General features: G+C 32.2%; 1 protein-coding gene across 1 annotated transcript in view; it reads left to right on the forward strand.

Annotated features, from left to right (window-relative positions):
• Window positions 1-13489, forward strand: part of Chsy (Chondroitin sulfate synthase) — a 404851-nt gene that overhangs the window by 255400 nt on the left and 135962 nt on the right. The window contains exon 4 of the mRNA XM_075353683.1: window positions 6261-6464. Within this exon, the coding sequence (XP_075209798.1) occupies window positions 6261-6464 (204 nt within the window). The remainder of the gene's footprint in view (window positions 1-6260; window positions 6465-13489) is intronic.

Below are 13489 nucleotides of genomic sequence, written 5' to 3' on the forward strand. Positions count from 1 at the left end.
GATAATAAAAATATAGAAACCTTCTAAATAAACTTCTAAAATAATGTAAATATGACTACGATGATAAAGAAAATTTCACAATCTAAATTTAGCAGTAAAAAAACATTGAAATGTATAAATGAACTTTTGTACATTAAACTCAAGGATACAACCCCTGAAATAAATCCAGATAACTTAAATGATCTTTTTGTAGAACTAGGTAAAATATATACGGAAAAGTTAATGAACGAAACGATAATATCTAAAATGTTGATAAATATTTTGATTCAGCACTACCATCCTCTCACTTGCTATTCTTAACTTAGACTGGTGAAAATTAAATTATGGGTTTCATCAAATCTCTCGCAAACAATTCAGCAACTGCTATCAACAGAATAAGTAACACTTGTATTAAAACAATCTCCCTCTACATAGTAAAACCTATTTCAATAGTAATTAACAGATATTTTATAGAAGGTTATTTTCCAATAAATTTAAATTGCTAAAATTGTGTCGTTACTTAAATCTGTTGACTCGAAAATCCCCACAAACTACCGCCATATAAGCTTATTAAACAACTTCTCTAAAATCATAGAAAAAGTAATTAAATCCAGACTAATTAACTATTTAAATAAACACAATGTAATTCACACTTCCGAGAAAACAAAAGTACCCAAGATGCTATTATTCATTTAATAGATATCATCACAAAAAAATTCAATCATAAAATAAAGACTGGCATGGATTTGGCCAAGGCCTTTGATACCAATCCATATTTTAAACCTCTCAGAAAAATGGATTAACTTGGGGTACCCTCCTTAAACTATTTACTAGCCATTTAAAAAATAAATCACAATTTCTTACCCTAAACAACAAATCCAATATGTAAAACATTTCTGAATGTGGTCTGCCCCAGGGAACTGTCCTGTCTCCTGTACTATTTTGTAATACACAGTATATTAATGATTTATTGAAATAAATGTAAACGATTGTCATATTTTCAACTCTGATGATACAGCACTAATCTTCTTTCGTAAGTCCTAGTTTGAATTCAAAAATTTAACTGAACTGGTCCTACCAAAAAAGGTTTATTTATAACCTTTTCCGCTACCAGCGAAGATCAACCAATCAGCCCTACTAATTTAACTGTGCACTTATCAAATAGTGATACACTAACAACTCCATCGTGTCAGTGCCCAAAATTAGAGAAGTCCCAAATGTAAATGTACTTAGGTGTTACAGTTGACTCGCAATTAATGGGATCATTGTGTAAATAATCTTTGTCGTAAATTTAAATACTTAATATTTAAATTCAATACAATAAACAAATTAAAAGTCACCAGAATACGGTTACTTTACTTTGCATATGCTCAGTCAGTATTACTATACGGCATAAGTGCATAGAGTGACGCTGTAAATATACACTTTAATAAAGTCTTCATAATACAAAAACAAATATTAAAAGCAGCCTTACGAAAACTCATGCTTTACGTTATTAAACAACAATTTCAAGAATTCCGTGTTTTAATAATCAAGCAACTATATATTAAGAACCTACTGTTATATATAAATAAATGTGGATTAAAAGTAGTTTATTTATTCGTTGTGATCTACATTACAGTCTTCGACAATTATCTAATATTTTTATAAATACTTGTACTGATTTAAACGTATGTAGAAAACAATTCAAGAATGTACTGGGAAAATTAAATCAATTACGTTCGACGTCATTTTATATACGGAAATCTCACCAAGAAGGACAAAAAAGATATGGATGTCTACTGAAGTTTTTCATTACATATTCAATTAAAAAATTTAGTTAGTCTTTGTACAATCTATTTTGATATAACTTAGTATCAGATACGATCTCTATAATCATATATATAATACGTATTTATACGTATACAGATATATAAAAAAAGTATATTACATAATAGTATATACTCGTAACATATTATGATACGTATATATATATATATATATATATATATATATATATACAGTTGGCTCTCGATAATCCGACATTCTTTACTCTGACACCTCCGATAATCCGATACTTTCCGTCAAACTGCTGAGGGAATTCGTGTAATTCACATCTTTTTTTTCTTTATTTCCGACTTTTATGCATGCCGTGACAACTGATAAATAACAAAGAGACGCCGAGATAGTGAATATGATGTTTTAAGTGAGTAGGCCGTGATTGCGTGGAATAGTCTAATAAATTACAGTTTGGTACTTCTGATAGTCGCCGACAACGTTATTAGCTGTCTCTGTAGATGAGCGCGTAGCGCTGCCGGCTGGCAACATGTACAGTACCGCGTTCTACAGACAGCATTAAACTTCTTACAGTATCTTATTACACAACCCACAGGGATGGTTTAGTGGTGAACTCGTCATCGCAAATCAGGTGATTTCGAAGTTGAGAATTTTAAGGTTCAAAAATCCTAATAAAGGCAGCTACTTTTTACGGATTTGAATAGTATAATCTTCATTATTATTTTTTTTTTTTTTTTACTTTATTAACATTAAATGAATAATTTTTAATATCTTGGTTCAATTAATTATGAAGCTTTTATAATATTTTGCGGCGCCCCTCTGAAGAGGCCGAGGCTCCCCAGTGCGGCGCGGTGCACAATTTGGAATTCACTGAGTTAGAGGGTCTAAGGACGACCTCCGGTAAAGCTCTTCAGGGCTCGGAACGGAGTGGTGTGGCGACCGGAATCGCCACAAGGTGGGTGGGTGTCTTCCCCTACGGGGTTGGAATGTCGTCGAATAGACCCGAAGATTGACCCACCGGAATGGTCTAGTGGTAAACGCGTCTTCCCAAATCAGCTGATTTGGAAGTCGAGAGTCAAGCGTTCAAGTCCTAGTAAAGTCAGTTATTTTTACACAGATTTGAATATTAGATCGTGGATACCGGTGTTATTGGTGGTTAGGTTTTCAATTAATCACACATCTCAGGAATGGTCGAACTGAGATTGTACAAGACTACACTTCATTTAAATTCATAAATATGCTCATTCACTCATTCACCCATAAAAGTAATAATGATTGTTCGGGAGGCTAAATAGATAAAAGAGTATCTTACTACACGTCTCAATATCGCATGATCGTGTGCCGTGTTTAGTTGCCATATTTGTTTTAACATGTCTAGTTTTCCTTATCTGAAAGTGTCCAGTTTTCCAAATCTTGGAGCAACGAAATCGGACTGTTTCCGAACTTCTTTGTTTTTATTTTTGAAGATGTCGAAACCACAAAAACGTAACCACATCATGCTGAAATTTAATTCAAAAAGCATAAATTCTTAAAACAATTGACAAAGACGAAAAAAATTGTGATTTAACGTCACTGTAGAGAATTGCACGTGCAACTATTTATGACTTGCGAAAAAGCGAGTAAAAATAGAAAAATGTTTAAAAGATAATGTCAGTGGTAAAAGTGATCGGGAAACAATAAAATCTGGCTCGTTCCCATTAATGGAATATGTACTTTATGCTTGGTTTATCCAGGAACGTTTCAAACACACTTCTTTTTCTGGTGAAATCATCAAAGGAAAAACTAAGCTTTTCTATGAAGAAAGAAGATTTCCGCGCAAGGAACGGGATGTTCGATAAATTCAAGAATCGCTATGGAATCTGTTTACTAATCTCCACAGGGAGAACTTTTAATGTGTTTTTACTGCCGTCGAGCCATATAAAGAAACTTCTTAAAGACAGTCCAGGAGTTGGGTCTTGGTCCTGACCAGGTTTATAATAAATTGGGTTGTTCTAGAGGCTGCTACCGAAAAAACATTCGTCCAGAAAAGAGCTGAAAAGAGCGCTCCAGGTTGGAAAATATCGGAAAACAGAATTACGTTTATGCCTTGTTCAAATGCGAGTGGTGTCCATAAACTTAAATTGCTTATTATAGGCAAGTCCAAATATCCTAGGACTTTTCAAAACGTAAGATTTCTTATAAAATACAAAACTCAAAGCCAAGCGTGAATGTCAAGGGAAGTATTTTTGAATGGTTTAATGGAAAGTTAGTGTCATCATAAAAAAATTCCTTAAACAAAGACAGTTACCAGAAAAATCATTGTTACTTTTAGACAACTGTGCGGGGCATCCGGATGAAGAAGTCTTGGAAAGTAAGGATGGTTTTATCCATGTCTTATTTCTTCCGCCAAATGTACTGCTATCATTCAACCGATGAATCCAGATGGTTAAAACAAATTATAAAAAGAGTCTATTGTGTAGTGTAATGAATATTTTCCAAAAATACGCCTATTTTAAAATGGATTTAAAAGAAATAAAACTTTAAGACGTCGTGTTTGATATCCCACAAACATGTTAAAGATTCCTGCCAAAACAACACTGGACTGCTTGAAAAATTTGTGACCAACTCATCCTCTATTACATACTAAAACCGCAAAAACCAGTGAAAAATGAACAAATACCGAAAACATCCGAAAGTAGTGATTTCAGTCCTGACTCTAAAATAATCAAAGTCGCTAGCCCAACTGCGCATTCAGAATGACTTACTCAACGATGTAAATGAATGGATGATCGGAATTGAAGATGGAAATTACCAATTGCTGTCGAACCGGGAACAAGATGTGACCGGGAATTGAAGATGTGCTGGATCAGGTACGAGGTTAAGTCAATTTTTATTTTAATACAAATAGGAAACTTACATGTACATTTTTCAACATAGTTCCCTTGCATTTCAACGCACTTGTTTCACCGTTGCACAAGCAACGGTGCTTGTGCAACAGTGAAAGAAGCTGCACACAGCTTCTTTCATTGTTTCCTCTCAGGTAAATCGACGACCCCTTAATGTTTCTTTGAGTGGACCAAACAAGTGGTAGTCAGAAGGGGCAAGATTAGAACTATACGGAGGATGAGTCAGTACTTCAAAGTTGAGTTTCCGGAGCGTTTCAGCAGTGTTGGCAGCAGTTTGTGAACGGGCACTGTCGTGCAACAACACAACACCTTTCGACAGCAGTCCTCGGCGTTTGCTTTGAATTGCAGGCCTCAGCTTGGCAGAAAGCATCCCATTGTAACGCGCACTGTTTATTGTCGTGCCCCTTTCCTCATAATGTTCCAGTACTGGGCCTTGTGAGTCCCAAAAAACCTAAGCATCAGTTTTCCTGCGGACGATTGGGTCTTGAACTTTTTCTTTGCACGGCGAATTTGGACGTTTCAATTCCATACTCTGCCGGTTACTCTCCGGCTCGTAATGATGGATCCGTGTTTCGTCACCGGTGATGATTCTGTCTAAGAAGATGTCCTGTTTGTTACCGTAGCGATCCAAATGTTTTTGGTAGATGTCCAAGCGCGTTTGTTTATGCAACTGTGTAAGTTGCTTTGGGATCCATCTTGCACAGACTTTATGAAACTCAAGTCTGTTGTGGACGATTTCGTAGGCAGAACCGTGACTAATTTGCAGATGATGTGTCATCGATAGTTACTCGTCCGTCTAAGAAAACCATGTCACGTGCACGCTCAATGTTTTCCTAATTTGTGGCGGCAAACGGTCGTCCGACTCCTTCGTCGTTCGTAACACTTGTGCGACCATTTTTGAATTTTTCAATCCATTCGTAGACACTCCGTTGCGGCAACACACTGTTCCCGTACTGTACCAAAAGTCTTCGATGAATTTCGGCCCCTGATACACCTTCCGACCACAAAAAACGGATCACTAAACGTTGCTCTTCTTTGGTGCAAACAGAAAGCGGAGCAACCGTGGCTAACGGCAGGGCAGAGATAATGGAGCTAACCTAGCAGCATCAAATCTGCACAGACATAATAACAATTAAACCAAGCATGCGTCATATACGCAAGACGACAGTACTACCAACATAAATAAAAGTATAATTAAATTGCAGATAATAATTCACTTACCTTCGTATATAAAATTATAATTTTTTATTTTGTCAATACTAATGCTGCAGTTTTTTGGCTGAAAGATTATTTTCAATTTTTTTATACTGTCTATATTATATATGTTATAATAATATTTTTAGGATATCTATAATTGTCTTTGTTTCATAGCTGCTCAAAATATAATGGCTTATACCTGCGTACAGGATTTTCCTTTGCAGGTATTAGTTTACTTTATATATATTTTACTTTAATGTAATTTATAAATAAGAAAATAAAAATTCTATTTATTTAAAAGTATGATTATTAGCTGGTGTCAAATATAATTCTTATGGTCAGTATTTTAATCGCTAGCTAAATGAGTTTTGTATATCATTTGTAATTTAGTTTTTGATTTTTTTTTTTTTAATAATTTTACAGGAGGAGTTCGGTTCACTTAGTTTGGAGTATGATGAAAACTTTTGTATGGGAGGTCCTGGCGTTATTCTAAGCAGGGAAACATTATCGCGTGTAGTACCTCACATTAAATATTGCCTCAAAAATTTGTATACTACTCATGAAGATGTTGAACTCGGTAGATGTGTTCGAAAATTCGCTAGAGTTTCATGCACTTGGTCTTACGAGGTAACTAAATTAATCATTAAAAAAAAAATTAATTTTTCGTTATTGCATGCATAAAAATTATGTAAAGTATGCAATTTTTTTTATTATTATGTAGTTGAATGCAATTCTCAAATCTTATTGGCTAAGTAACCAGTGATTGTCAAATAAGTATTTAGAAATACGGCAATAACTGGCATTAATAATAATTTTTTTTTTGTACGGAATCCAAAACTCCTTCCACCGCAGCAGACCGAAATTGTGGATCCACAGTAGACCGTCTAGTGAATTGTGGAAATTTCGGACAGTAGATAAGTATTATTGCTTGTAGGCTGTAGTAAAATTAGTCCTACAATATAATACAAATTAAGAAAAACTGCTAAATCTCTCTCAATCTCTCTCTCTCTCTCTCTCTCTGTGTGTGTGTGTGTGTGTGTGTGTGTGTGTGTGTGTGTGTGTGTGTAATAGTAGAGAAGTTACCAATAATCAAACTGAAAAATTTGATTGAAACAATTTTAAAGGACAAGAGAATCAAAAATCTATTTAACATTTAAAAACTATGAAAAAAATCTCGTTTTGAAATCAGGTAAATTACAAATGGGATATACATCAATTAGGTTTGCTTCATCGACACGTACAGGAACTCAGTCATGTATAATGTTTAACTTAAACTTGTAATATTTAACATCATAGTGAGATGCCCTCAGACCAATGTCATCAAGCATATCACTTTCACCAATCATAATTTTTTCCAAGGCCGATAGTTTCAAATAATCGCCCACCCCCATAGTCTTTATTTATTTACTGATTGGAAACTTCTTAATTCATGAAATATATCTGAACATCCTCAATAATATTTATTCGTCATCTAAGCTGTGTTCCAAATTTCCAAGCGATATTCTAGATGACTTCATAAAAGAGTTTTATATCAATTCAGCCGTAGTAACTGATGACCTTTCCTTTTTAATCAATTCAAAGTTCATCCGTGCCTAACTTACAATTAAGCTTATTTGCTCTGTTAAAAATATCTTGCAATCAAAGACCAAGCCAAAATCCTTCATAAGCTATTTTTCCCCTTTTCAAGCATTGAAACTATCAATTTTATAGTTAGAAATACCTATTCTATCTTCTTAAGATAAAATATTCTATCTTTTTTTTTCTTCAGAAGATATATTTGAAAGATAAATTTCTTCAGAAATCTATCTTCCTAAGATATTCTTAACTACATAAAAAGAACCTATTCTTGTAATACCATAGGTGCAAATTCTTTTAATTTACTTAAGATTGAGATAAATCTTAAATCTAAAATATTTTATTAAATCTTTTTTATTATTTTTTAAATTTCACTATATAGATTCATTACCATTAAAATCGACTTTTTTAGTTTTTTATTATTTTTTTTTTTTTTTTTAATGAGAAACAAGGTAGTTTATTTATTTTTAAAGGATTATAAAACAAAAAGGAACTTATTAAAACGAAGCCCAAAAACGTTTTCTGTGCATGCAATTTTTTCTGAACTTTTTTTCTTATTGGTATATAAAAATAAAAACGAGAGGAAAAGAGGAAGTAGAGGTTTCAGTTACATTTAAGATTTGGTAATAATAAATTTAACATTAATATTAAAATTTTTTAAATCTCAGTTTTGTTGAATTTCTATAAAATTCATTAATATTCTTTTAATATTCTTTTTAAATATTCTTTCGTTATGTGTGAAGAGCTTCAATTTGTTTAAAGGAAACCGTAGGAATTATGGTAAATGAAACAATTTTCCCGGGTGAGGAGTTTAAATGAAAATAACTTCGTTAATAGATTTATCGATCATGCTAAGTGAGACTTGGTCATAATATTGAAACAATTTTTTCTACATTTAAAAAATTACAATTACTATCTTTATTAACGGGAGGGTGAAGTGGTGCAACAAAAGGGAAGTTTCCGTTGCCAAGTCATCGCTGCTGAAGACTGAATTCATAATCTCTCTTTCCTCTCCCCAGAAATCTCGACGTCACACACAATATTCAATCTGGTCTTTTAGCTGCTTTTTTCCCCCTGTTTAGCCTCTGAGAATCACCGTCTGGGATGAATGAGGATGACATGTATGTGCAAGTGAAGTGTAGTCTTGTACAGTTTCAGGTCGACTATTTCTGAGATGTGTGGTTAATTGAAACTCAACAACCAAAGAACCCCGATATCCACGATCTAGTATTCAAATCCGTATAAAAGTAACTGCTTTATTAGGATTTGAATGTTGGAACTCTCGACTTCGAAATCAGCTGATTTGCGAAGACCCGTTCACCATTAGACCAACGGTCTAGTCTGCAGGGTTGGTCTTTTAGCAGGTTAATATTAGATATCTTCCTCTTTCACGTTTTACTCCATCTATAACCAACCTAGTGATTTTTTTAACCGTTTTCTTATTACTGCGCAAATAACCAATCCGTGTATACATTTTTCAGTATGCTATTAAAATATATTATTTTTGGTGTGTTATTTATAAAAATTAGTTGAAGCAGACAGAAAAAAAAATAGATATACGATATACCGGAAGTAGCAGCTCCTTGACAGTTATCAATTAATGATTTCCGGTGACCCTAGAAACAGTACTTACGATATTGCTAATAAAATAAGATTAATTTTTTACTGGTTAAACTTTTGACGATTAATTGCTATCAATAATTTTATACTCTATTTCAGTTTTCTCTTAATTAATTCAGTTTATTTGTGGAGTTGTTACTTTTATACAGCGCAGTTTTATTTTTTTTATAATTTTTTTTTTCTCTAGATCTTTTTCAATATACAAACTTTATTCTTATTACATTTTTATTTTATAATTTGTATAAACATTGGGATATAGTATATATTTCAACCAGTTTTTCCAGCTTGTTGTCAGATCAGGATGTCTGTGTACAGGCAAATGCAATTATTACTACCGGCTTGCAAATCCTGCAGCCGCAAATGTAAGTGTAAATATATCGGTAAACATGTAGTCCTGAAACAGACTTAGGTCGACTACTCCTGAGATTTGTGATTAATTAAAACCCAACCACCAAATAACACCGGTATCCACAGTCAAATCCATATAAAATTAGCTGCCTTTTCAAGGGCTCGAACCTTGGAACTCTCGACTTCGGAAATCAGTTGATTTTGCGATTACGAGTTTAACTCCTAGATTAACCCACCTGGTTGGTCTAGGGATAAGGGAAAAATCTTATTCTAACATTAGGTTAAGGGAAAAAAATATCATTTTATAATTTTATTAATAAAGAGTTGTGAAGGAAAAAATCATTTTCATTAAAACCGTTGACAATCTTGGTCCTTTTGTTAAAACAGTCACTTTAAAAAAGCGTATAACATAAGTACAGAATTTCTACCTGTCTGTACGGCTATATAGACAATATTTATTTTGAATAAAGCTATTTTGGTCTTCGATAAAAAATATCAAGATAATTTTTGTGTGCGAAGTTCAATGTATGATTTTTGGAAATGTTTATGATAAAAGTAAATGTAATAGGAAAATAAATTGTATTTATTTATAAATATATTTATATAAATTATAATTAATTTTAATTATAATTATTATTATTTTTTTTACTTTCTCGGCAATATAGCTAGAATAACTTTATTAAAGGGAAAAGGTGATCATGTTAAAAATGGGGTGTAGGTTTTTTGCAAATATTTCCGTTTTAGGGTTCAACTAATATACTTACTTAAACAAAAAAATCATATTTATTTATGGGCGTACGTATGTGTGTTACACTGCTTTTGACCTTATATTTCAGGATTGACAAAACCGATTTTCTTCAAATTTGTGTTAGCGAATCGGAGTGTTAGCGAATCGGTCTTCCATACCGGTTCATTCGAATTCCCGGTCAGGTTTAGCAATTTTCATACGCCACAAAATTCCATTTTCACATTCCCTTGTGTGTGGAAGTAATTCGTAAAGCAATTTTTTTTTTAATTCGTAAAGAGAGTGGGGGATTTGTGAGAAAACCAATTTCGATTTTCTTCAGTCATTTTAGAGAAAACTTAAATAACGGAAATTTGTTACAATGAATATATAAATAATTCAAAATACCTTTTTTTTAACTCCAAAAAAAAATCAATTCCCCACTTCTTATAATTTAAATGTATGGTTTATGTTCTTTTGCTTTATCTCCGGTTAAAATATTTTCCAAAATTTTTTTTAAAAGTTTATACTTGAAATATAGAGCTATCAAGAAAGTCCTCAATTTTTTTTCAGTTTTTGACCCCGGACCTAAAACGCAGAAAAGCCTCTTTTTATTTTATTGTAGTCTTAAATTAAATGGGTTTGTTAGATTTAGAGAAAACTTTATTTAAGCGAATTTGTTAAGCTTACTTATATACTTATAATTTTAGAAAACTTTTGTTAAAATTTATTCCCCACCTCTAAAAAATATACTATATGTTCAATTTTTTGCTCTAGCCTTTAATTTTTATTTTTTATTTTTTGTATATTTCTTAATCGCTTTATTACAATAACTATTAAAATTATAGTAGATTAAGCACTTATATATTCTAGACATAAAATGAGAAGAATTGCTTTATTACTTTCATAAAATTAATACCTTATTTCTTTCAATGTTTTTAAACAATTTTCTTTTAAATTTAATTTTTAATAAAAGTCAGACCGTTAAAGTTTGAATTCCCGTTGTGAAGAAATAAAAAAGCTGGACAAGTTATTGTTGTATGACTTGATTGGTGTAGCCGGGAAAATCATGCAGTACTATTCCAGCTTTTTTTTATTTAATTCGAAAATCTAATCGTCACCAGTCTATCAAGGGATGTAAACCTGTAATGAAACCTGTATTATAAAATTACTAGAAAATGTATGAATATTATTACTTATTAATAAATATATACATTTTCTATTATATTGTATAGTTTTATATTTATAAATTATTCTACGTGTATCACAGTTCTACGTGCAGAAAGTTTAAAGTTATATTTCTCAGGCAATAATAATATTATTGTTTTAAGTATGAGAAAATATTTAGATAAAGAAGATGATGATGTAGACAAAAAGTGTTCATTAGAAACAACCATTTTTTTAACACTCAAGCCACTAATATACGAAAAAAAGAAAGAAGGCGGTATTATTATAAGAATAAAATTAACTTCAGTCTGGCTTCATTTCTATTACGAACACATTATAATAGAAGATGAGACCTAACTAAAGGAGAGAAAAAAATAGCCTTTTGAGAGGATTTGTACAGGTAGAAACTAGTTAGGGCTGTTCCGTTTCTTCTTCCTTCTATCATTCTGGTGCACGCACGCACTCACGATCGCATAGTTTGCTTGTAAATGCTTTCGTGCACGAATGAGGGTATTCATTCATGTATAGTAAGAAATACCTGAACAATTTTAAAAAATAACAAAAAAAATAACATACAGATAAATAAACACGGCTAATTGATATGGAAGTAATTATATTTATAATGTTGGCAACTAGTCTATTAGTTTTTGTTTTTTCAAAGACAATACGTCTAATTTTGTATAATAAAACAAGATCGTACTGTAAATTCGTATTTATTATCTGTTCGGTTGGTAACTATGGAACTATTAAATTATTGATAATTTAAAATGTAATGCTGGTTGAAAATTTATTTTTTACTTAAACTGACTACTGCAGTTTAACGTAATTTTATGTTTGTAATATTTAATTTAAAAAATCCCTTTGGTCCCGCCGACAGGCGGATGTAGATTTCACCGGTGTTAAGTAGGAGATAAAAAAGGTTTCCACCTTAAAATTAAGAAAAACTTCAAATTTACTCAATACGACAATGGCTGCATGCGAAAAAATTTCACATGTTTAGCATACGACAAGCCCCATATTCTTACAATTTCAGCAGTATTTTGATCATCCCTTGCCGTGAGGTTTGGTCATATCAAAAATTGTGTCAGACAAAAATTTTAGGTAATGTTTAGAGTACTAACGACCACTTTAAACCAATTCGATACTGTGCCTGTTAAAGGAGGTATGATTTTACTTTGTCTTCGAAACCCCATTTTTTTCCATCCCCTGGGCCAATGATTGGTGATATCAAAAAAATTTACTTAGATAAGTTTTAGGCCCTTATTCAAAGAATAGTAGGAACTTTAAATAAATCCGATATTTTCCTTAATAGAAAAGTTATGGCAATATTTATTTTTTAGAAAAAGCCCCCAATTTCCACCTCCATGTTCAGTTTTTGCCCATTAACGAACTCCACCTAGATTTTGGGTCGTTATATTTTATGTATAAATTTGAAAGTGATTTGCGGAATATTACTGCGGTAAAATATATATATATAAATTTTTGAATTGGAGATGCTTTTGGGGTCTGGGGATGTGAAACGCGAAGATATGTCGAAATTTTCCAGAAGTTGAATCATGGTACCCAATACAATAGGAAGCTTTCTTATGAAATCTACTTAAATAGCAATATATTTTTTTAATTAAATGATTAGAAACGAAAAAGTTTCAACGTGCATTAATAGTAATAATTTTTTTCAAGATCTTCATTTAACATAATTATTAAATTAACAACACCTATCACGTGGCTGAGTGGTAGCATCTCGGCCTTTCATTCGAGAGTCCCAGGTTTTAATCTAGGACAGATATGGAATTTTTTGTATGCTAAAAAATGTAATTCCATATTTCAACGTACAAGCTTTTCTGTAAGCTTATTTGGTGAATTAATTCAACCAACCGGGTTGGTCTAGTGGTAAAACTCATCATCGCAATTCAGCAGATTTCGAAGTCGAGAGTTATAAGTTTCAAATCCTAGTAAAGGATACGGATTTGAATGTTAGATCGTAGATACCGGTGTTCTTTGGTGATTGGGTTTCGATTAACAACACGTCCCAGGAATGGCCAACGTGAGAATGTACAAGACTACACTTCATAAATATCATCCTCTGAAGTAATACCTTATGGTGGTTCCGGAGAATAAACAAAACAAAAGAGGGATGAATTAATTCAACCAGCAAAATAAAATTTCTCTTGACTAAATTTATTTTGAATTTAACTGTAAAGTATATATATTTTTCCAA

Source organism: Lycorma delicatula, chromosome 1 (genome assembly GCF_047948215.1).
Source record: "Lycorma delicatula isolate Av1 chromosome 1, ASM4794821v1, whole genome shotgun sequence".
Taxonomy (NCBI): domain Eukaryota; kingdom Metazoa; phylum Arthropoda; class Insecta; order Hemiptera; family Fulgoridae; genus Lycorma; species Lycorma delicatula.